At 40.9% G+C, this 24,826-nt stretch overlaps 1 protein-coding gene across 1 annotated transcript in view; it reads right to left on the bottom strand.

Moving 5' to 3' along the window:
• The window catches only part of LOC306810308 (proline-rich extensin-like protein EPR1), a gene marked incomplete at its 5' end in the record, with an annotated part of 46,162 nt that extends 21,649 nt beyond the window's left edge, over window positions 1–24,513 (bottom strand). Inside the window, 3 exons of the mRNA XM_079322737.1 lie at window positions 5,479–5,607; window positions 23,934–24,084; window positions 24,247–24,513. Of these exons, the coding sequence (XP_079178863.1) occupies window positions 5,479–5,607; window positions 23,934–24,084; window positions 24,247–24,513 (547 nt within the window). The remainder of the gene's footprint in view (window positions 1–5,478; window positions 5,608–23,933; window positions 24,085–24,246) is intronic.
• Between the last annotated feature and the right edge of the window lie 313 nt (window positions 24,514–24,826).

Genomic DNA, 24,826 nt, shown 5'->3' with positions numbered 1-24,826 from the left:
TTTCAAAGACCAGATCCAGAGAAACTGGAAGAGGACATATTGAGAAATTCCTTAAATACTCACATAGTTCTCTTCTGTATATGGTGCCATGCAGGAAAACAAATTGCTAGTCTTGGTGCTTTTTAAAATGTATCAAAATTCAGGTTGATCAAATTGTGCTGTGTAACAGCTGGGGAAATATAATGCTATGGCTTCACAGTCAGGTATTCAAATGAAAATATCTAATTTAATGTAATTACCTCACCATCAGTTTCTAGAATCTACCTGCCAATTAATCCCTCAGTGTGGGAGGCCCTCATTTGAGGAATGGAGTGTGATCCCAGACAATTCCCTGAGCCATGTGTATGCTCAGGGGTGTCTCTGGTTTGTCTCTGTGTCCTATGAGGGAACACATGCCATGAGTGTCCTGCAGAGCCTGAGAGGCAGGAGCAGGTACAGCCCAGCCCTCCCTGAGCCTTCCCAAGGTCAGGATGCAGAGCCCCTGCAGCAGCCCTGACCTGTCTCACCACAGCACAGATACTCTGCTCTTCTGACAGCCTGGCAGTTCATCACCCAGATGAAAGCTCTGATCTCCCCTGTTTGTCAGCAGAGCTGTCACAGGTGAAATTCTGCAGATTTCCCAAGGTAGGTGAAATATGACTGGGGGGCAGAGGCAGAGAGGAGGGCAGGGAATGTGCAGTTATTTAAGTCTTCAAGATGTCTCGGGCACAGAGCTTGGTGCTTCTGTCTGGCTCTTGCCTGTGACTCTACTGGAAGAGGCCTAAGGGACTGTTCCTGGAATTCTCTGATTGTCAGGGACCAGCTGCTCGGCCAACGGGCTACATATGGATTCCTCAGCTCTAGGAGGGAAAGATGTATTCCCTGTACCAAGCCATCTTCTAGGTTTTCAGACTTCTAATGTGCATGTTAAGGAGGCCCTTCTGAGCTCTAAACTTTTATTCTTTTATACACTAAATGTTAATTAGTTGTCCATAAAGTCTTACATTTTGAAGTAGTTAGGAATCCTATAAGCATGGAAATTAGAGTCCTGTGTATCTTGCAGAGAGTCCTGATACAGGGCTCTGAATCTGCTGTCAATTCCAATGCTGTGGTTCAAAGCTCTCTCTCTGTTAGAGTGCAGAATGAGACTTAATTTTTGATGTTGAGTTGTGAATAACAACAATGAACATCAGCTAGTCATGTTTTGGTTTTATAGCAGACACTTGGAAACAGCCACAGACCAACAATCATTTGAAAAACTCCTCAAAAAACAAGCAGCAGATGTCTTTGGAAAAAGCCTAACTGTGACTGGTAGTGGAGGAAAGGGAAAGCTTCCAGGTTTATCAAACAGGAAAACTAGTAACAGTAAAAGGAAGTACAGCTGGCAAAACTGATCCATCTTTATCTCTCTTAGGTATTCCCTAGCTAATCACACTGCTATTCCAGTAAGAATTTGACAGTGCTCTATTTTCTCTGTAACTGATCAAGCATTTAGCAAATAAACAGCAAACACTGGTGAGTTTCATTAAACAACACATTTTCTTTCCCGTTGCTATTCAAGTTGATCAGTGGCATGCTGGAAGGGGAGAGAACTTTCACCCTGTCAGTCAATTTTGTATTTAATAAATCCTTTTTCTAGGTTCAGTTCATTCTGAACAGCTAATTTTGTGATAGCCTGAGGATGCAAGGGGGTCAATACTTTTGTCAGGGAAAGTCAGGGGTCAAAATCTGCTACTTGCACACTGAGTATTTCCATCTTCCCTGGCATAATGTACACTGCATCTACTTGTGTGATTCTAGCACCCCTAGTACACTCTGGTCTCTCCAATATCCAGGACACAACACACTTTCCTTGTGAGGCAAAAATGTGGTGGAAGTGATCAAAAGAGATAATTTGGAAGCCTGTGCCAGGTGTCAGTGCAGGAACGGCCTCAAGTAACTGAGCCACAATTTTGACTGTATGAAATAATTTGGTTCTAACAGATCTACTGCCCCAAGCTTTCCTAGGTGGACCTGTGTTGTTATATATGTATTTATTTTATTGCTCTGGCCAGTCAAGCATTGGAGGTACAGGGCTCCTTTCCATGCAGTTCTGGGCTTAGACACTTTTCCCAGTCACCAACTCCCTGAGAGCAGAGCAGGATATTCCCAAAGATAACTCCAGTGCACAATTCACAGCCTTTATGTGGATATGGTCTTTACCTAACTAATGCCATCAAAGTGTCCCAAAAGAAAATAAAGCAGAACAGAAGTATCTCAGGTTCATATCATGCACTGCTCTGAATAATGATGAAAAGATGATTTAAAATGTGCAACCACTTTTTCTTCCAATTTTATTTATCTATTTTGTATTTGGAATGAGCTGCCCAACTGAATTACTGCTAAATGACAGCAGAAATGTTTGGAGATTAGGAACACTCCAGAGATGAGATTTCCCCAGTGTCCCCTACACAGGCATATGATGAATCTCCATTATCAAAATAAACATACTTTTCTACTAAGCACTGTTTATATATAAAAGAATTGGCATAGACAAATAACTTGTAGTTTATGTAAGCCAAGATTCTTTTACAGGCCCAGTACCAACTGCTACAGATGAAGGTGAAACAAAATAAAAACTTAGAGGACAACTCACCCCAAGGAGGATTCTTCCTAATTGGGAAAAGTTAGAGAGTGGCTGAAAGTTGAGTTCAGACAGTAGAAAAGGAATAGATATCAAGAAAGGGACAAATGCAGGGAGAGTTTTGCCAGCTATACAACTTTGCATAAGTTAAGCTGGACTTTTTTTCCACACACAGTTTCTTGTACATTGGCTGTTTATAGTCATGGGAGCAAACCATGTCCATGGCTGTGCTGGGACACCACAGAGGGCAGCTTTCTCCCCAGCACCCTGGAGCTGGCTGTGCAGGGTGAACACTTCCTGGAGCACTCCCAGCTTCCCTGCACAGCCCATCAGGAGGGTCACAGTGGAGCTATGGTGCATCTGGAAGGGGTGTCTGGTTTCTGAGGCGAGCGGCAGAAGCGGGACCCCAAGGGAAGGCTCTGTCCCTGACCCCCTTTGCCCTCCCTTGTTCTGATCTTTATTGGGCCGTCTGCCTCGTAGCATCAAAGGCAAAAGCAGGCCCGTGATTTGTCCTACAACAGCTCTATAAAAAACGTAATTGCCCAATAACCCTCTGTCTGCAAACCAAGCCATCTTCCTGTTTCTTCTCTCATAAAGACTATTTGACAAGTCTGTTCCATCAGCTTATAAAAACCTAGAAATAGCTGCCTTCCCTAGAAAGAAACTTTACAGAAAAACAGAAAACAAACTAATTTACTTTTATATATATATATATGTAGTATGTGTGTACACACAAATACTCTAAGACTTCCACAACAAGTAAAATATATCAATCATTTAAAACAGCCAAGTATTAGCATGAGAAGCAGAGGAATTATATCTTCCTAAAATAAGGTTGTAACCCTACATAGTGAACTTACAGTGTCAGAACTGTTCTGTAAAAAACTGAACAAAACTGAGGTGGGGTTGTGTTGCTAAACTAGACAGGGAATGATTTAAAAATGATGCATCAAGAATTATCCTGGATAGCCTCGCATTCTTCTGAGGCTGGATATGATCAGAGATAATTTAGAATTATTTTTCCCTCTTTTTCTCTTACAGCTTGTTTTCCGACATAATAACGTTGTTGCAAGACTCATCAACAAAAATGACTCTTCAGCCTTCCTTTCAGTAAAGGCACAGATATAAATTGTCCAGTCACCTTCTGGTTAGTGTAGGGAGTAGCTCATTCAGGTGACATTCTGTCCTCAAGCATCCTTGATAAAATACAGAGAAACTTCAATTTAAATTGCTGTACTTAAACTTTAAATCTAGACCATTTTGTGCTTCCGCCACTAAAAAGCAGTTTGAAGTAATACTTTGAATAATCTTGCTCTGATGTTTTTAAAAGATCAGTTATCGGACAACTTGTCTGACTGTCACAGGTTTCATTTGAAATATTGGACACAGATATAGAATTAATTTGATTTGTGGTGCTCAGATTTACACTCCTGGCAAATGTAGGAATATTGCATTTTAATTTACTTTCAATACAAAATAGTTGCTTTGATATGCCTGAGAACAAATGCCTTGGGATCTGTTCCTCCCAAATGACGTCAAATACGAATTCCTGTATTAACATCAGTGGATGAAGGATCAGGCCTTCAAAAACAAATAATTTATGACTCCTGCTATGGGCCAAATCTTGACGTGTTTACTTTATTACACATGCAAGGCTGCTGAAATCAATGAGAACAAAATGAGAAAGGTGATGCCAAAGCTAAGGGAAGGTCCTGATTTCAGATTCCACTGCTTTAAATCCAGGAATGTTTCAGAATGCTCAAATTTCACACCAGTGTTTTGTGTAAGCAAAAAAAACCCCAAATCTGGAACAAGGGTAAAATCCCAAACTCTTATCTTGCAGATAAGGCCACTCTGAGTAGATGTATACATAGTTAGGATGTTGAATAATGCCTGAAATGTAAAAGTTTCATATAATATAATTATTTCATTCATGGTACATATGAATACTCTTCATGTATTTTTCACAGCTTTTGTTCCAGTCTTATACAGGAATGAAATATTTCTTTTCCATTCAGTTATGTGTGCTCTGGTTTGTATTCACATAACTAATTGTCTCTGTGGGACTGAATTTTGATTACAATTATCTGTCTTCAGGATTTTATACAGCTGTCCATCGTTGCTGGCTAACAGTCAGTCTGCTTCCAACACCCACTCTCTTGAATTCTTATCATGCACTGGTTCATCTCTCTTCAGGGCCCTCCTGAGATTAGACAATCAAGTTGTCAAATAAGAACCATTTTCTAAGCCTTCTCTACTTTTTCTGCATTCTTTGTGTTCAACACAAGGTCATCTACACAGGGGACTGAGCCCTGCTCCTCCATAGCAGATCCCACTGCATCTTTTCAGTAGTTACATTACTAAGCTATCTTCTGCTCCCTCTCCAGACTCCTTCCTTCCCCTTGTACCTAGTGGAGAAGCAACCTCTCTGCAACTTTTCACAAACTGGAAGGGATTAATGTCCCAAGTAGCCACACTCAGCGACTGTCCGGTGTGGACCTGTGGCTCAAGGCAGTACAGTAGCCTTGTCTTACAACGTGAGATGATGCAGGAGCCCTGTGTGTTGTCTCAAACTCTGTAAGTCCAGGCTTAGAAGAACTAAAGTCAGTGTCTGCCTCTTTCTAGTGATGTTTCAACTCTTCTCTCAATTTTTCTTAGTGTTCCCCCTCTCTCTTCACTGCATAGCTCTGTCCCTCCTTAGTTCATCTAAGTGGTGAACATAAATATTCTTGGAACACCTTCAGCAGTAATGCATAAACCCAGAGAATGCTGAGCCCATCCTATGATGGCAAAATGGCATTTTTGCTCAATAAAGATATCAGGCAGAGTCTCACAAACAGCTCACCCAGAACAGTAGACAGTGACCAGTCACATACCTCGGGCATCTTGGTCTTGTTCTACCAACTTCTCAAGCTGGGAATTCCTCCTTCCTTGAGTCTCTAGTAGACTTCTGCTCAGCAGAGGCTGTGCCCATCTCAGAACCATGCCAGCACAGACAGCTCCACCTGGGGGAAGCAGAGAAACACACTGAGCTCCTTACTTCTGGAAGGTTCCCAAGTGCTCTCCTGCTTCAGGTAGCTCCTAAATATGTAAACTCCAGGCTTAAACGTTGTACCAGGTACAACACCAGCACTGAACAACCAGAACGTGGACCAAAACCACATATAGGAAGGAGTTTTCACTCAAAAGAGACACTGGGTTGGTTGGTGTCCTCATACCTCCAATCTGTTGGTTTTGAGGGTTACTCCCAAGGAAAAATTGGATCCAAAGGTGGGGTTTCACCTGTAGCTTTAGGGCTGATGCAATACAGGGAGGTTATAAAAAGCAAATTACATTATATTGTACAGAATTGCTCCTGAAGTTGGCAGGTAAACTTGTCTGGGCCACCAGACACCACTGTAATGTATGTGTATGAAGGTTGTGTTACATACATTGCACAATTACTACAGTAGTAATTCCTAATTCTATAGGATTGGAGAGAAACTGTATGGCATTTGTGAGGATATACACTCTTAGTATGCAGTATTTATGTAGTATATTCTTCTGACTTCTATGAGGAAAGCAGAAGGGTGCTGGACACAGCACTAAGCATGGCAGACTGAATATTGAGTAGTTATGAATTTTGAATATTTTTGTAGTATATTCTACTGACTTCTGTGAGAAAAGCAGAAAAGTGCTGGACACAGCACTAAGCATGGCAGACTGCATTTTGAGCAAAAAAATAGAAATTAAAGTCTGTTCTTAAAAAATGAATGTTTCAGTGGTGAAAAAAAGTCCTTGCTGGCTTTTTTTTTTTCCCAGCAGGAATGTACTGTATTTAGTCTCCTCCATAGATGCTGGTGTAGTAAAAAAATAACTTGTCTTGAAACATTAAAAAAACTGATGATGCTGAGAGCTGTGGCCCAGAGCCTTCAAGCCCAGAGTTTAACTTCAAGCCTCCCTGCTCAGCAACTGTTCACAAAGTTGTTTAAAATGAAGGTCTCAATCCTACTTAGCAAATCTGCATGGTATAAAGTTGAGCTAAACCAGAGCCTTGTTAAACAAAATAGGGCTCAGTGCTGGCTTGGCAGTTCGCTGCTGCTGTACAGAACTGAGACTCAAAGTAGAATCAGACTCAAAAAACCATGGAAGAACAAAACTTTCCTCTAGTTCCATCATTCAGGATCTTAGACATATTGAAAAATAAACAGCCAGCAACTTTTACAGCAGCAGAACTTGGATCGTGCTATTGGGAAACCCACTAAATCTTTAAAGGAGGTACACCTTGGAAATATTTTATAGACACTCATCTCCCCAGCAGGAAAGCTACTGCTGGAAAGAGACATCTTTAACAAATAAATAACAGTATATTAAGTCACTTGTGTCCACATCAGGAAATAAATGGGGGGGGTGGTAAGGAGGGTAGTGGGGTGACAAAGGAAGGGAAACTAGAAAACGTTACCCTTGCAACCCCTCTGCTCCAACAGAGCTGTATTTATTTAAAACACTCTTCTCCTAAGACAGATGGAAAAAATAATTAACCCAGCCACCCACCCCTTTTATTAAACTCCTTTGTGACCACCAGGGATACGATTAACATGGCCACCATAAAAACCCAGTCCCCTACTCTCAAAATAAAGAGAAAAACACAAGCAAGAGTGAGACACCGTGCAGGGCAGGAAATAAATTAAGAACCTGCCTTTAGGGCAGTGAAATATTTTTCTGAGTACCTGCTGGAAAATTTCACAGAATCACAGTGAAGGGGTAAGCATTCAGTTTATCTCAGTATGGAAGTGAGGACTCACTTCTGTGAGAGTCCCCCTCTTATCCAATCAACTTGTGTGGAAACTGTGTGGAAGTGCCATCACTCAACAGCACAGTAGGGACAGAGAACATGGTGCCACTTGGGAGGGCACAAGGCCAATTTGCACTTGTCCCATGCTTTCCCAGCTTTGAAGCTTGCCCAGATACTCTGATGTCCCATGTGCAATCACAGAAATTCTCGGGGTGCTAGGTACCTATCTAAATTTTTTATTCGCTGGACTTTTCTGTCATCTTCCTATTGCTGCTTCAAGGCATTCCATGCCTATGGAAGGCCAGGTCAGATTTCCCCAGGAGAAGTCTTTATTTATACAGTGGAAAACTGGATTTCTCTAGTTTACACAGCACCATGGCAAATCCAAGTACATGGATCCCAAGCAGGATGTATTTTTCTCTCTCTACCACTCCCTTTCATAGTCACCTATACTTCAGTTTCCAGTTCAAATTAGCCTCCTGTCCAGAAGATCAAAGATGCTCAGGTCAAACAACCTTCAACCCTTTGTAATGATTCTTCTGGGATCTCCAGAACTTCACAACAATCCATGCCATCAGAATCATAGGAAAAACACATCTTAAACTTATCTGTGGCTATACACATGTTCTCATGGGCCAAGTAGTTACAAAACCAGATGAAAACAAATTAACAGAAGGTTATAGCAGGCTTTGTGTGCCTGGGTGTACAGTTACAGTCCATACTGGGGGGATCACCACACTTGGACACTGACTTAGCTGTGTGATTTCCATGTTATCTTTAGCAATAAACTTGCCCTTTCTGAACGTGTGTATACTGACATTCACTCCTGACTGCAGCACTTCATTTGTTAGGATTACCCCAGGCAAGAGGAGATCAGCCAGAATCACTGTGTAGAAAAGGCTTTTCATCATAGCAGCCTGACTAAAAAAAATGTTAGGTGTTGTGTCTACCAGAGCATAATGGTGATGAGAAGCCATGCCAAATGTGGCAGCCTAGAACTAGAAGCTGCCAGAGTAAAACGATAGTCATCTCTAAGGTTTAATATTTGTCAGCTTCCCAAACCAAAGATTTCCATTCTGTGATTGCCAAGGAAGCTGCTTGCACACTGTCATCATTATGTAAGGAAGCACTGAAAACATTCTGAGTATCTTGCGAGAACACATTCAAAGAAAATACTCCTCAGTACATTTGATTTCAAAAAAGCTGTCCTGGAAAGCATTTTGCTCACCTCCAAGCCCTGAGTGTTCTACACTTTGTCCCTTAGGGAAAACTGGAGGCCTAAGGGCTTATTCAGAACCTGTTCATATAGAACATTAGCACCCGCTGCACTGTGGTAGATGGTGACAAAGGGAGGATAAGTGGTACCAGCTCAAGTAAAGGATGAACAAATCCACTTCTTGTATGGACAAAAGGTCTGCATTGAGCTGTCCCAGTGACAGCTGTTTGCAGTGTTCTGTAAATACAGAAAAAAATACCTGGAGTGCAGGTAAAAGGAACATAGCATTCATTCTGATAATCTGGACTGAAGTAGACATTCCTATTTTAATAAGGGACTGTTAAAAAAAAAAAAAAAAAAAAAAGAGGAAGAATAGTAGCACTGTATGGGTCAAAATCTCTCCAGACTCCTTGGTAGAGTGAAGTTTTATTTAGCAAATGGTTTCAAAATACATGATTGAGTAGGACCAGAAGGATGGGGAGGTGCTAACTATAATACTATCCATTTAGGGCAACAGTAATCAAAATCAGAAAATTACACCTAATATTTGCTAATCTTTCATTTCTTAGAAGAGCCAAAAACCACAGTACATGTTGTTACAGATAATGGGGGATTGATAACCAGGCTACTGTATGTGGTTGCAGATATTGGGCAATGTTAGACTAGCACAATGTGGTTCAGCAAAAGGGCAGTGAGTCAGGAAACTGCATTAACTGCTGGCTCTGCCACTGGAGTGTTTTGAGTAAATAATTTTGTCCCTATCTATGAAATGATAAGGACAGAAGGGATTTCTTTATAAGACATATATTCACATAAATGGATTAAAAGTGTCAAAATGAAAGACAAATGCTATTGGACAGCTGAAGGTACAGTCTGCTTGGAATTGGGAATATGCTAACTGAGCAGGATGTGAAAGTCTCATGAAAGTCTCTTTCATGACTATGTGGAGATAACAGCACCAAACTTTCATGTCCTGTCTGGATGGGTTTTGTACAGCAAAGTGCATTCTGTTTGGCAGAGCTTAGGGTAGCTTCACACAAATATTTTAATGCCTAGCTACTACCTATCTAACTACTTTAAAAGCAGTTCATATGAATTTTATCACATTCTCAGGGGGGATGAGAAGTCAACATCTGAGTGTTAGGATTAGAGGGAGAGACTGGCCTTGCCAGATTTTCAACTTCTGGTTACTGGCAGTCCAAGTATTTCTCCTGCTGCTCTGACAACCAATCTGTTTGTCTGGCAAGCAGTCATGAAATAGTTGATGTGGGCTGGCCCTGCTCACTGGCATTTCATCATCACCTGTAGCATTCATCCGCTGCTTGTGGAGATGGATCTCAAAAGAGAGATTTTGAGGGGTTTAATCAATTTCCTGAGTTCTGCCCATCAACAGTGTCCTCCTTTCCTGCCACTTCATAAAACAGGCTCAAGTTACAGTAACAGACTTGTTTTGGGTTATTCTAAATAACTCCACTGAGCTGCTTCAAGTTAACACTCAGGTGGAATCCTGCTGCAAAGACTATGGGGGTCGATGGGAATCTTCAGTAGACCTTTTATCAGCCTTGATTCTTCATTGTTCAAATCTATCAGAATTTTATCATTCAATTGAATAGAAGCAGGAATAAATGCCTAAAGAAGTGGTAGTTAATCCCTCACCATGTAAATTGTTCATGGATTGGAAAAAGTAACAAAGCAGCTAAAAAATAGTCTGAATCCTCTACTGAATGAATGCCATAAATTTTGCATTTAAGTAATTTAATCTAATATTTAACTAAGAGCTAAAGGGTGCTGCTCTCTTGTTTTCTTCTGAAAGAAATCAATTTCATAGCTGTATGGCAGTATTGTATGAAAAGAGATTACTGTGTACATAAAGATTTTCAATATTTGGCTCTTACCTAGGCATTTCTGGTAGAATTTAGCTTCTATGGGACGAAACTTTGCCTCATTAAAATGTTAAAGTTTCAGGACTGTGAAGTAAGCTCATACTACCTGTAGCTTGGAGGGGTACCAGGGACTGGACTGGAGATGCTAAGGAAAGCTGAACTGCATTAGGTGCATTGATTGCCCATTTGATTTAAAATGGGTTTCTCAAACAAGTTTCCCTGTTTGTTTGTTTGTTTGTTTGTTTATTGATGTGATTTCCCTTGACAGCTTTGTCCCACTGATACCCAGATCCACGATCCATTCATGCACAGGACACTGGGTTAAAGGCATCATCTGATGTGACAGCTAGAGGGGTTTTTAGAGAAAATGGGATTTATATTTTCCCCCTGTTATTTGGCAGGTGAATAATGAAATAATGAAAGCAGATAATCTACACCAGAACAAATTATGAGTAATACAGAATCACAGGTGACAGTGGGGGATTAGGGAGAGAAAAACTGCTCAGTACTGAGCATCTTTTGTGAGAGAAGGTAGACTTGCTGTGCTGTCACAAAATTGCTTAAGCTGGCCTTTAATTATTGCTAGGTAAAAGACTACATAAAAGCACATGATCTAATAATACTTTACAGGACACAAAGTTTAGGTTTAAGTTTTTAAACTGAAATTCTCCACCTTATTTACATTTTAATTTCAAATAAAATAGTATATTCCTGAGTGCTTAACTTCGCTACCACAGGAAAGTGGGTTTGCTCATACTCAGGCAAGTTTAATACATTTCAGTGCTGTCACTGTCTCAACTAATATATATAATTTTACTTTTGACAGACAATTCAAAGAGATGGCTCAATTGTGGGAAGATGGCTCAATCAGGGAAAAAAATCTTTCTAGGAGCTGATATTTAACCAAAATTTTCTGCTCAAGTAAACCAACCATTTGTCTTGAATTAATGATACCTTTTCATAACATAATGAACTTGAATTAAATATTCTTTTCTGTTAATTTTTTAAATCTCCTCTTGTAATGATATCAAAGCTGAGGAGGCTGGGAGCCTGGTTTGCTTAGAGAGAATGCTACAAGCACGAATGTGTGCTTTGGCATGAAGATTCCTGGTCTTAAGGAAAACAGAAGTGTTAGAAAGCAGGAAATCCTCATCCTGGAAGAAAATTTCTTTATGTAGCTCTGAAAACTTGGAGGAAATTTAATTGGCAACCACAAGGGGACCAAAAAAACAAACTTGCCCATGCTTTTAAAGTACTGTGCTTGGTCAGGTGTTTCAAGAAACACTGTCAAGAGTTACTGTGATTAATCAATATTGTTGTGCCATTTGCCTGAAAATTCATTATCTGGAGAATGAATGAGGATTTCAGGCAGACCAGCCTAATTAGACAGAATAACTCTTTAGGTAGCCATCTACTTTATATCATAATAATAAACAGTAATAAAAAATAATAGGTGAAAATGGATTCTAGGAACCTGATCAAATATGCATTTAGTTCAACACACTCTTCCCATTGGCTTCAGTGTTCACCATTGCTCATGCAGGAATGCTGAAGAGTATTGAAATGAAAAGATTTAGAAAAAAAAGATAGGAATTTGTTATTGGAGAGGATGTTGACGTTTATCCAACACACAGAAACCCTAAAATTCTGCAAGGCTCTAAGTATGGTTAATACACTCTTCCTTTCATTATGTGCCTAGTTTAAATTGCTGTGGCTCTGACTCAGTGAAGCACTTAACTCTGTGTTTGACTCCAAGAAAACTCCTAAAACACATGGCAGGTCAGATTAGGTGTATGCAAAAATGATTTTGCAGATTCAAATTAGGAAGCACCAGAATCATTACATTAACAGACTTCTAAATGCAAAGAGATACTATAAAACTACATATTCTTCTATATTTGATTTCCAAACAAATATCATGGACAAAGAACATGAAAAATCAAGTGCACAGTTTGGGAAACAAATCAAGGCTGTTTGTATACAACTGTACAGTGTACCCAGCCCCAGATGTGTAAGACAAATGAGACACAGGCATTATGAGCTGGGTCTTTTTCTACTCTTTTTGCCACTTCTAGTACAAGCAAATATCTTTTAAAAAAAATATCTTTTAAGAAAAACTCCAGGCAAATTGGTCTGCATTAAGAGCTCAGGAAAAAAAAAACAGGCAAGGAAATTAGAACAAAGTGAAGCTTACGGCCTTGATGAAGACAGTTGATATAAAATCTTTTTGTATGTGAATTATTTGGATTTTCAAGCAGTGTGATTCCCTCTGATAGAGTTATCACTAATCTTTCCTTAGTCACTGTCTGTAAAATAATAGAACCTATGATCTCCTGATTTAGATATGCAGATGTTACACTTTGTCATGGCATATTACTGTGAAAAACTTCCAAGAAAATGATTGCAGCAACTTTCTTAGTCAAAGTGCAAACTATATGCTCAGATCTGGTTTGATTTTTTTTCCCTTTTCTTTAGCAGTACAGATAAAGAAAGATTGATGATTCAGATTGATTTTATAATAACAATAGGCAGCCCTTTACAAAACTCTCAAGGCTTATATTGAGAGAAATCCCAGCATCTACACAATAGTTGGTGCTCCTACTCCTGCTTTTATCAAGTGTCTGAAACTGCAGCTCCTACTGACCTGAGTTATTTAATCACTGCCATGAAATGGACATAAGCATCAGTCCATAAATATGTGATTTATTTCTCCACAAGATTTCTAAAAAGACTTGCCATTTAGTTGCTCTGAAAATGTGGGAATGGATAAGGTCAACAGGAAGAAATGGGAAAGGAAAAAAGGAAAGAAAAGGCTATAGCTGCAACATTTTGCGAAAAGATGTTGCTTTGGTTGCTAGCACGGTAAGAGCATGATGTGATAGCAGGTTTATTCATTTTTAATTATGGACATGGCTTTATCTGCAAGTCTTCCTCCCCCTCCACTAACTGCCCCCCTCCTTTTTCCTCCCATCCCCTGGGGCAGCACTGTGGTGGGGCTCAATCACTCTTTTATTAGTTGTGATATACTGTGGCTAATTCCCTTAATCTGGACCTTGCTTTCCTATAAAGCCCAGACCTCAGGTATTGAATTTCCCTGATCAAAGTGCAACCAGTGTGGGACACAGCAATCTCCACTAAACAGGGGAGCTTGGGAAAGCTCGTAAATGGAGTCAAAGAAATGCACACACACAACGCACTCACAAGATGGTGCAATCAATTGGTAGAACAATCACGTGTGAAATATTACTGGCTCCTTAAAGTGCTGGTTCTGGGATTTACTGCAGTGTATTAATCTGCTATGCTTAATGCATTGACCTTTCACCCCCAGCAATTCAGTAGACAGGGCTTGAATTGCCAGGAGCTGATACAATGGATTAGGAGCAGAAAGACCCCACCACACTCAAGTGCCACAGCAGCCCTAAAGCATACCACCAGTAACTCCTCCATCTTTCCTAATAGATACTGCCAGACAATGTGGCTACCACAGAAAGGACTGTATTGACAGCAGAATTTCTGGAAGGGGTGATAGTGGAAATAAGGCTTGTTATAAAACAATAGAGAAGGGCAGTCTCAAGACACGGATTAAGAATTGGTTTTATTCCATGCAGTCACTCCCTCCTTGTGTGTGACCTTAGGAAAGACAATTCACTTTTCAGGATCATCTCTTTCCTATACGTAAATTTGGGATAATGGCACTTCTCTGATTTTCTCAGGGACAGTGTGGAAGCTTTGTTCACTGACATTGGAAGACCCTTTAGGATCACAGGATTGAAGGTGTTATATGTTCATGCAAAATAGCATGATACTCTGTACATTAAATATCCATCTGGTCAGAGGAGAGAATGAAGAGAACCTCCCTTTATATACAGACCAGGAAGCAATTATTAATCTAACAGCTTTCTCTTCCAAGTGCTGTGTTGAACCAGAAAGTTACTCAAACCTAAAAATCAGTGCTATGCAGACTTGGCAAAATGTGTAGAAATAAATGAGATGGAGAGCAATGCATACCTATAATGGTGAGATAGTCACACGTCCTTCTCCTGTTTCCTTGGTCATTCAAAATCTCAACATTTCACGTACAGAAAACCTTTTTGGAATTCAATTTCCAATGTTAACTCTTCAATGTCAACTTTATTCCATATAATTAAACAAACAGTGCAACTGAATTTGAGAGGAGTGTCCAAAAACCTCATAAAGGAGATTATTCTAAGTAATTGCTATCAAATGCCATTAAATTCTGAATAGCATTAAGCCCCCTCCACCCGCCTGCACAGGCACTCTCATTTAGGATTAAAGGGACCTTTATTTGATTTGTTTTACTTCAATACAAAATAAATTAGGTTGACCTGAATTAAGGCCTCTTTGATACTCAGGAAGAGTGTCTACACAGGGATTTACTATGCTTTAATTGGTCAACTTCAAAAGTTAATTTGGATATTTTTTCCCAACATGCTCCAAAACTACCCCAGAGTATATGTGTCATATTTATAAAATAGCAGAGAAATTCAAGCACAGGGCTCTGTGAATCTACATTTAGAATTTACCATTTCAATGAGCATATTGGCACTGCTGAGTATTCCTCAGAACTGGAATATTCTTAAATGATAAACCAAACTTTGGTTGTTACATGTCCTAACTCCACAGAAAGATATGCAAAACTAGAGGATGACAAAGCCATTGTGGTAGGCATCTCTGAGGCTGCTGGTAAAGGGTTGCTGTAAGTCCACATAAGGGGAAGCTGTCCCCCAAAGTTCACCTCATATTCCCTTGTCCTTAGCTGCATGTTTCCCCATGTCTTGTGTGCCAGCAAGCATTTATACAGCTGCGGAACAAATCAAATCAGGAAGCTGATCCAACCCAAACCAACTCTGAACAATACCAACAACAAGAAGAGAGAGAAAAACATGAGTTATGCATCTTGACTTCAGCAGGCTTAATTTTGATTGTGCGACCGTATCCGAAAAAAAAGCAGAATGAATTCTTTTCCAGAGATATTTCTTTCAGTCTACCAATTATAAGAACTTTACAAGTTAATTTATAGCAAACACCTTAACTAAAGACAACTGAGGAGAAAGAAACTTAGCCCCAAGAAATCGTACTTGTGCCAGCTCTATGAATGGAAGTATGTCTGAGTTTCTGAGCAATATTTATACCTCGGAACTTGTGGTTAAGTGTCTTTCCTTCAATTCTTCACAGCAAGCATTGGCAAAGACAGTTCAAAACTCTTTTAAGTGCACAATTAATAGTACCTTAAAGGGGCCTGGTTTCCAGAAAATGCTGGGAGCCAGTCCTGTGAAAACCATCACTCATGTATGGCACTCAGAACTGCTAACCAGTTTTGAGGCTCTTGGCCCAATCTAGAAAGAGTTGAGTTCGCATAAATTAACTTATAAAAGAAATCAATACATATATATTTTAATCCAGCCATGTGCTCATCAAGAAATAATTTTTGTATGTGTGGCACTGCTGATCCTGTTACACATGGATCAGACAATACATCATGCATTTCAAGAATATCTTGACTCATGGTCAAAAGGCCTGAGTGCCCAACTTGAACAGCCTGGAAACCAGAGCCTCTGAAATCATAACACAAGGACTTGGGAGTAGCAAAGGGCAGAAGAGATGAATAGTGCAAGAGTTGAGAATGGATCTGAACAGAAGGGATGTCACAGGGAGACAAAGGACAGTTGGGACATTTCTTTGCCCTGGTGGGTTTGTGGGCTCTGCTGCTCACTGCCTGACATCAGCCACTTGGAATGCCAGTAATATAACACCCCTGTGACACTCGTGCTCCTGCCGTACAGTTTTATTGCCCTGCTTCCACTCTCTCTGGTTTATATCGGATTGTGTTTTCCAAAGACAGGCAATAAAGAGGGGAGGAGGGGAAGGGGGATTTATAGCCTGCGAAACTAAACTTCCCTGGGCTTGCTGTCCTCTGTCCCAGCCCTCCTCTTGCTGCCCTGACTGGTCTGGAGGAACAGTGCTTACAGCAAGGACTCGGGGTGTGAAGGACAAGGCTTGTCAGAGACTACTTGGGTTTCTCTTCTTGGGAGGTCAGGGAGCACACCCCAGTCACCCACCAGCTCTGCTCCCTCAGGCCCAGGCACTGTGCCCTGCTGCCATGGAAAAGCATGGTGCTGGGGTCACATGCTAATAATCTTGACTTGCATACTTAAGACCTTTCTCACTGTTTGTGGAAGGATTGTGGAATAGCTAAAGGCTTACAAAAATCTGCCTCAATGCAGGCATCTTTAGTACTTCTGCTTCTGAGAGATGATTGTCAAGGTCTCTGTCTCAGCTGATTCAATGTAAAGGTTTGGCTCGCTACATGCACGATTTCCACTGCTGTATGATAGTATTATGTGGCTTGGGATCCTTATAATACAGACTTAACTAAGCTGAGAGCTTTTAGAATGTGAAGATGAGGACCTCCAAAACATCACCATGCTTCACAGTCTTAAGGTGTCTGAGCTGAGGATATGCAGCTGAAAACAATTGCAACTGCAGGTTTCTGAAAGAGGGAGCTAATTCCTGAAAGGCTGCCATTTAGACATATCTGCTTTGTGACAGGCATAATAATAGCACCATATGATTATGACATTCTCTATAAACATGGGAGGTGGGACAGAGGATATAGGGTTGGATCTGGGACAGGGAGAACCATTTCTACACAGCAAATACATGGTGAAACGCTCATAAAATGTGGAAGTCTCTAAAAAAAATGCATCTGAGATGAAAATTACACTTAGTGGAACAATCACACGCCTTTGCTATTCACAGTTTTTAAAACATCCAGTCTTTGCCAGTATTTCCTGGGAGATGGGATAAATCAATGGCATTCTTCCCTACTGGATTTTCAGTGTGATGTGGTATAGGTAAGAGAGAATGAGAGCAAAGTAACTGTGACTCAAGTCACTGCATTCAGGTAACTAGGGCAGGTGCATGGGGAGGCAAAAACACCAGTAAAATGCAAGCACATGTACCATGTAAGCAGTGAAATTACAGTGTGCTCTGCTGTGATAAAACTGTCAAGTGTCTCTGAACTGCCTGTCATCGACAGAAATTTTAAACCAGCTCTTGCTAGAGTGATCTCACAGTGCCAGGTGCTCCCCTCTGCTTTCTCCATCACTGCTTCCTGCTCACCTCCACCTCTGGCAGCTGCCCCAGCCCTGGTGGGCAAGGGGAGCACACCAGGCAGTGGAAGGGATTGCCTCAGCTTCTCTGGGGAATAGAACGAGTAGGATGGGATGAAATGCAGAATGATAAGTGCAGTCTGCAAGGGATTTGTGAAACTATGATGTTCAAATTGTTTTAAGGCAGCACGGAACAAATAACAAGAGAAAATACTGCACTGTGAGGAAAAAATCAGCAAAGGTAGAGATGAGTGGTGTAATGGGAATTCTGAATGTACCTCTTCTCTGAAAGTCTGCATGTCACAGCTTCTCAGTCCAGTTCAGCTGCACACCACAGGACATACCAAATGATACCAACCAAAAACCACACACCATTTTGATTAAAAAGTGGGGTTTTTACACATTTTGTCTTTCGTTTTTAATTTTTTTCTCATGAACCAAAATGCGGTTCTGCTCTTTAGTGCAACATGTAAAAAACAAAACTGGAATCTTTGTTGGACACTGATCACTTCTCCCATTGCACTTCTAAACTAAGCCTTGTTTTCCTGGCAAAAAGCAGAAAGATGGCTCCAACTTCAGGAGTTTTTAATTTCCTTCTTGGTTTTGTACAGAGGTAGCAACTTCTGTAAATTATTTCCCTATAGGTCTTGAGGATAAAACACTACTCAGGGCAACTTCTTGTGTTTTTATGCTTTGTTATTATCCATTGTAAGGAGAAAAAAACCATAATGGGGCAGAGGGACAAGTCAAACCTGATGCTTAGAAAGCATCTATTACATGCAGAGAAAAATCCCTCTTCTCTAGGTGAAGGAACAAGATCCTTTGTATATTGTGCACTTATAATTTATTTACACCTCTACTGCTTGTGCTTTGTATGTCTTCAGAAACTGGAGCCTAATCACTATTAATAATAATAACAACATTCCAATTATTACTTAAATAAAATTCCAACTTCACAAAGTTTCAGGAAATACAACCATGCTGCTCTCTGTGGTGCACCACACAGATGTGCAAGGCTTGATGCAGCAGATAGAATTGTCAAAAATTCAGTGAAACACAACCTGAATATTAGAATTACTTTTTGCTGCAGTGACAGGGCATGTTATATGCAAAAGTGTCTCTAGACACAATTTCCCCTGTATTACAGACTGATAAGCAAAAACCACATCAGAATAAATAAAACCTACTTCTATAAAAAGAGAACCAGCATAAACTGGCTAAGTACTCATTTTCACCTGTTAGTTCCTGGAAGATCAACTGCTCTGGACACTTCTAAATAAACTGGCATTATTCATCCATGACACATCTATTCATACTTTCATAAATTTTCCCTGTTCTGAGAAAGAGATAAAGGCACCATTTACATTCCAGAATTACAGATTAGGTCTAAGTGGAAGTTATATTTACTCATCCTTCACTGATCATCTACTTGGGAATGAATTTTGCTGTTTGTGAGTGAGAATGTGAGTGTTCTTGTGGGGTTTTTTTTCCTCAGGGAAGTTTTACATTAAACTTCTGTATTCTGAAATGTTTAACACAATCCTCTGCAAAGACTCCTGACAAAACCAGTGCTCATGAAACAGTCACAGAACCTCAGCCTATCTTGAATGCTGCCATGGTTTCCAGTCTGGCAATACACAAGTTAGAGAAGTGTTTCCTGCCAGGTTTTCAGTATGTTAATCTGATATAAACATCTCTCCCACCTTCATGCTTTTATTTCCTGCTTGACTTGAGTAGTATTTAATGCATTTAACAATTGCTTCATCTGAAGTATTTCTAGTGAAATAAAAACAAATCCTGGATGCCTTCCTTCTCTTTTTCTTCTGCTTATTAACCCAAGGTGATTTAGGATGTCCTTGAGCCTTACAGCAATTGAAATGTATTTTGGGAGCACGTGCTTAGGGACACGTGGAAGAGGTTATTAATTCCAAAGAGCCATCCAGCAGTGATGATGTCACCAGCAAAACACGGGCAATATCAGCTCAGTAGGTTTGCTACCAAATCACTGCCTTGAGTTTCCTACACGTCGTGGCACCTGCTGATATACTGGATGACTATATATAATTGGCATATAGATTAGTTATTTTGTTATAAACTAATTGATTTATAATTTCGAATAATAAATTAAAATTAGTTTTTGTACTCTTATTTTTGGCCTTCACTGGATTTTTTCAACTGATTATAACTTAGCTGCTCCAAAATCCAAGCAGTGGAGTGTCAGACTTACTTTATGGAACAGAGCAGAGAGTCATAAAACAGGTCGGAAAGGAAGGCTAACAGATCTCCTAAGACATCTCTTTCCCTGGGACAGCTACACTTGCACTCTTCCTCAATGAGGAGTGAAGGATTGGGATGGGATGCTATTTACAGGCTTAACTACAGGTCTCCTATACAATCTTTAGGAAATTATTTAGCACAGCATAAGCAAAGCTGTATAACCTCTCTGGGTTTTCATATAGGTAATGAGGAGCTTAAATACTGCTGATAAAATGCTGTAGGACCATGCACTGCTAGATTGGAATGCATATAAAGGTTCCAAAGTGTTTTTTTTTCTCATGGTTTTGACTCTCTTAGCATCTGATTCAGTGGGACTTAAATACCCAAGGGAAGAAGTCTGAGTACTGAATTAGGCTCTTTATAGTATTGAGCCACTGGTAAGTGGATTGTGACATTATGAAATTTCAGATGCTTTACTACCTGTAAGTGTTAGTGTGCAATATTGCTTGTTGCAAATAGCTCAGAACCAGGCCACTGTGAATATCCCACCTGCAAATTCCCTCCAAGTGAGCCAGTTACAGGACTCAGGTGACAGAAATACTGTACACCCACTGGTGACTGAACAGCACATTCCAAGTATGCCATGAACAACTGCTCATTCAGTGTGTGCTTTCTGCAGATATTAAATTCTCCCTGTCCAGGTACACTGCTACACACTCTGAACATTTGCTGGCCCACAGAGTATCCTGCTATGATTAAGTCCATAACTCTTTCAAGATTCTAGGACATGCTCATAAAAAAATTACTCAACCCTTAGCTGTAACAAGTACAGGAGTGGGGTTCTGTGCTAGAGGAGTGGTCAGAATATTATTAGCACGTATTGGGAGTAATAGGTGTGAAACAGTTATTTGCTACCTGGAAACTTGGGAGGGAGAGAAGGTAAGTGTGAAGAGGGACCACACCTGCAGTGTAAGGGTGAGTGGGTCACTTGATGCTGTTGTCTCAACAAGTCCAGTCTGCAGTGAGTGAGGACCCACACTCCTCTGATACCTTTCTTGCATGATGTCCTGAAGCCAGAAGAGGTCCCACTGCACTTGTGATTCTATTTTAATTTGCACTCAACTTTCCTCTAGATCTCTTTCACTAGGATGATACAGGTAGTCACTGCTATCAGTCACTCTAAGCAAACACATTCTTTTAACATGATCTTTCCCACACTTTCCCTTAGAAGCACATTTTTCCCCCTCAAAATGCATTATTTCTAACCAATTCCTCTTCTCCATACCCTTAATGTTAAGCAAACAAAGCAGATCATGTCTCACATAACAGGACAACATCACCTTTAGGGAAGAATAATGCTCTCACGTTCCTCTCCTACTTCAATAATTCTATTTCTAGACTTTTTTTTTCCTATGCCAATTTCTCATCTGTTATTTCTTTGCTCTTGTTCACTTGTTCCCATCATGGATCAGAATCTTTCCTATATCCGCTACAGACTTCTTAAGGTGTCCATGTATGGTTAAAGGGTCCTATTAACAACAGAGATTGTTTGTATGCCCTAATTAGATCTCCACAGAGACAGCCTTAATAGGCCCTTTTGGTTTTTTTGGATTGTCTGCAAAGTAATAGTACAATGCCAGTGTTCATTTTGCTTGGCTATATCAGGCCATATATCACATCCTTTTCCTTCCAGTCCTTCAAATCAGCTTGTCTCATTCTTATTTTGGTTTCAAATTAGAGATTATAAATTTCACTTCTCTCCACTTTTCCCTATAATTTGACCCCCAGCTGCTGAAACTACTTCAAGTGATTCCCCCTGCCCACCATCCACCCCACAGTTTCATATGAAAGACAGCCCTGGCTTTAGGAACAAATGACGTCCCTTGGACCAGCTGTGCCTAATAAAAATCCAACCCCCAACTCTCACTTCCCTTCCTCAAAAGGGTAAAATTGATTTGAAAGTGCTGATGATAAGATACATGGGAATACAAAATCCACCTCAGTCAACAGACCAAAGCTGTGCACTGTGACATCATCGTATCCAAAAGAAATGATGCTGTCAGTTCCTCCACTGCCCCATAACTACAAGTTATTGCACTTGTCCTAGAGACGGGATATTTGTTCATTTAATTTAGCCTTGTTTAGTCTGGCAAGAGTTATTTTCATTCCTGAAGTGCCATAGCAAATACTAGAAAATACCAGTTGCCCTCTAGGGTCCATTAGAACGAGTTCATGTTGTGAAAAGCACTCCCTAGTACTGGATGGCCACTTGAAGCAGTTTTCCAGTAACCCTGTGGAATGCCTAAGCAGGGAAACAAGGTGGCTTTCAGCTGGCAGTGAGCCTGCAGCACCTGCCGTGCACAGCCAGGGCTGGGAGGTGCCAGGGGCTGACACCACTCACTCTTACCTGCCTGTCCTGGCAGGCAGACCAAAGGCTGCCTGCACATGGCTGTGTGACAGAACACAGCTGTACCAGAGCACATTTCAAAACACTCCACTGCCTGGGCACTGAACATTCAAAACATCTTCTGTTTCCCCGTCTTTTCCTCTCATCAGCCAAAGCAGGGGATTTCAGTAATACTTAGTGCTCAGGCAAAAACTATTTGATTTTTTCCTTCTTTCCTCCAGCAGATTTATTCTTTTCAGCACTCCCAAACTTCTTTAAAAATCTGAATCCTTCCTTCTCTTCACCCTTTTCTGTATTCTACTTTGACAGTTAGGGATATTTCTATAGACATGTTTGATTAAGAACATTTTATGGGACTCTAATATATAATATTTTAATGAGATTTCTGGTATAGCTGGATATCAGGCAATTTCAAGACACCACTCTCTGGTTTTTACTTCCATTTCATCCTTCAGTTCTTAAATGAAACCAGTAGATACAGGACAGCTAGAAATGATCAGAGAAAAATGTATGGAGTCTTTTTCACAGTTCAGTGTGTTAGCTATGGAATAAAGAGACTTAAATGCAAATTTAGTGCTCTTGTTAGCACTGTAGAGTGTGGAAATATTCACGCTCAAAATAAATAAATATCTCAATGCTATATTCAAATTTTGAAACAAGGCTGTTCTTGCCCATTCCCACATTTTATTAGGAACCTGATTCTGCAGATATGACCCTTTTCTGCCACTGAAAATTGAACAAGTCCAATGATTTGGTGACTTACCATCTTCCAGAAAGTTCCAAAGAGCTTATACAACTGAACTCTTAATTATACACGGGTGTAAGCAATTCCGGCAAGGCATCTGGGCAATCCCAGCTTTTTCACAGCTCCCAAGGTTCACAGAGCAGCTCCCCAAAATCCTGGAGACAGAACATCAGTTTAGTTTTGTCCTGAACCTGCTGCCTACAGAGTACTTTGTACAATGGATTTACCACTGGCTGCAATAACAGGGCCCCTATGAGCTCCATGGGAAGAGAGTTCAGCTGTCTGACAGGTCTCATCACTAAGAAATGTTTCTGATGCTCAGTTAAAATGCAGTAATATCCAATCAGAACTGCAGCCTTGCTTTGGTATGGCTGATCAATGACAATAAGTTGATTAAATGCAGAGTTTAGAGTGAAACACAGGAGAATAAACTTCAGAACAATGAGAACTCCAGGGAGAATTTTTTTGATTTTCAGAAAACTGCCTCAATTACCTTCTATATTTTTACTTCATTTCAACAAGTATAGAGTAAACACATTTTGATTCACAGAATATTCTGAATTGGAAGGTACTCACAAGGATCATTGAGCCAATTCTTAAATATATATAGCCTGTACAGGGATTGAACCTATAACCTTGGTGTTATCAGCACCATGTCTAGCCAAGAGTGGAACTAATTTCATCGGGAATCATCCTGACTCTTGTTACTTGCCTCAGTTTCAGCCTTTACTATTGTCTGAATGCTTCAATCCTGCTAATGCCAGTGTGGACCAGGACATCAAGAAAAGCCATTAAGCCCTCACAATGGGAGAAGAAACCAAGGATTTTCTGTCTACTTTGTGACAAATTAATTTAATTAATTAAATTTATTTTATTTGACTCAATGGGCCATGAGTGAGTTTAATAGAACGCCACAAAGCTGAACTTGGAAAGTGATTATCACCCTCATCTCCTACCTGAGGGTAGCCCACGTTCTCCTTTTACAGGCTCCCTGTGCTGTGAGGTGAAGAACTGGCACAGGTTGCCCAAAGAAGCTTGGCTGTCCCATGCCTGACCAAAGCCAGGCTGGACAGGGCTTGGAGCAACCTGGGATAGTGCAAGGTGTCCCTGCCCATGGCAGCGGTTGGGACGAGATGAAACTTAAAAGTCCCTTCCAACCAAAACCATTCTGTGACTCTCTTAACACTTGAGAAGATCTCTTCCTCAAACCTATCTGGGATGTCCCTGGCGCTGGAATGTGCTCCAGGCAGGACACGGGTGAGCAATTACCTGCTGCTGTGGCGGCAGGATAGGGAGGGCAGAGCGATGCCGCCCGAGCCGTGAAGGGACACGAGGCGTGGCGGTGACGCGGCTCTGAGGCGCGGAGGGATACGAGACGAACAGTGAGGCAGTGACGCGGCTGGAGCGAGGGAAGCCGTGGGGCGCGGAGGGACACGGGGCGCGGTGATGCGGCCCTGAGGGGCGAGCGCGGGAAGCCGTGAGGGGCTGAGGGGCACGAAGCGCAGTGGTGATGCGGCCCTTCAGGAAGCGCTTCATGGCGGGAGGAGGTTGAGGGCAAACAGGTGACCTCTGGTGCAGTAAACGTGGCTTTCACAGGTTCACAGGATAGTCAGAGTTGGAAGGGACCTCTGCAGATGACCCAGTCCCACTCCCTTGCAAGGCAGGGTCACCTGGTACAGGTGACAAAGGAACACATCCAAGTGAGTTTGGAACGTCTCCAGAGAGGGAGACTAGTGTTCCAGTGGTCTGCCACCCTCCACAGAAATAAGTTCATGGCCTTTCATGTTGGTATTGTTCGTGAAATGCTACAAATGGCTTTGTAACTCTTGGTTGGTTGTTTTCACTGTCA

Source organism: Erithacus rubecula (genome assembly GCF_903797595.1).
Source record: "Erithacus rubecula genome assembly, chromosome: 19".
NCBI classification, from domain to species: Eukaryota; Metazoa; Chordata; class Aves; order Passeriformes; family Muscicapidae; genus Erithacus; species Erithacus rubecula.
This window is presented reverse-complemented; position numbering and strand designations above follow the sequence as displayed.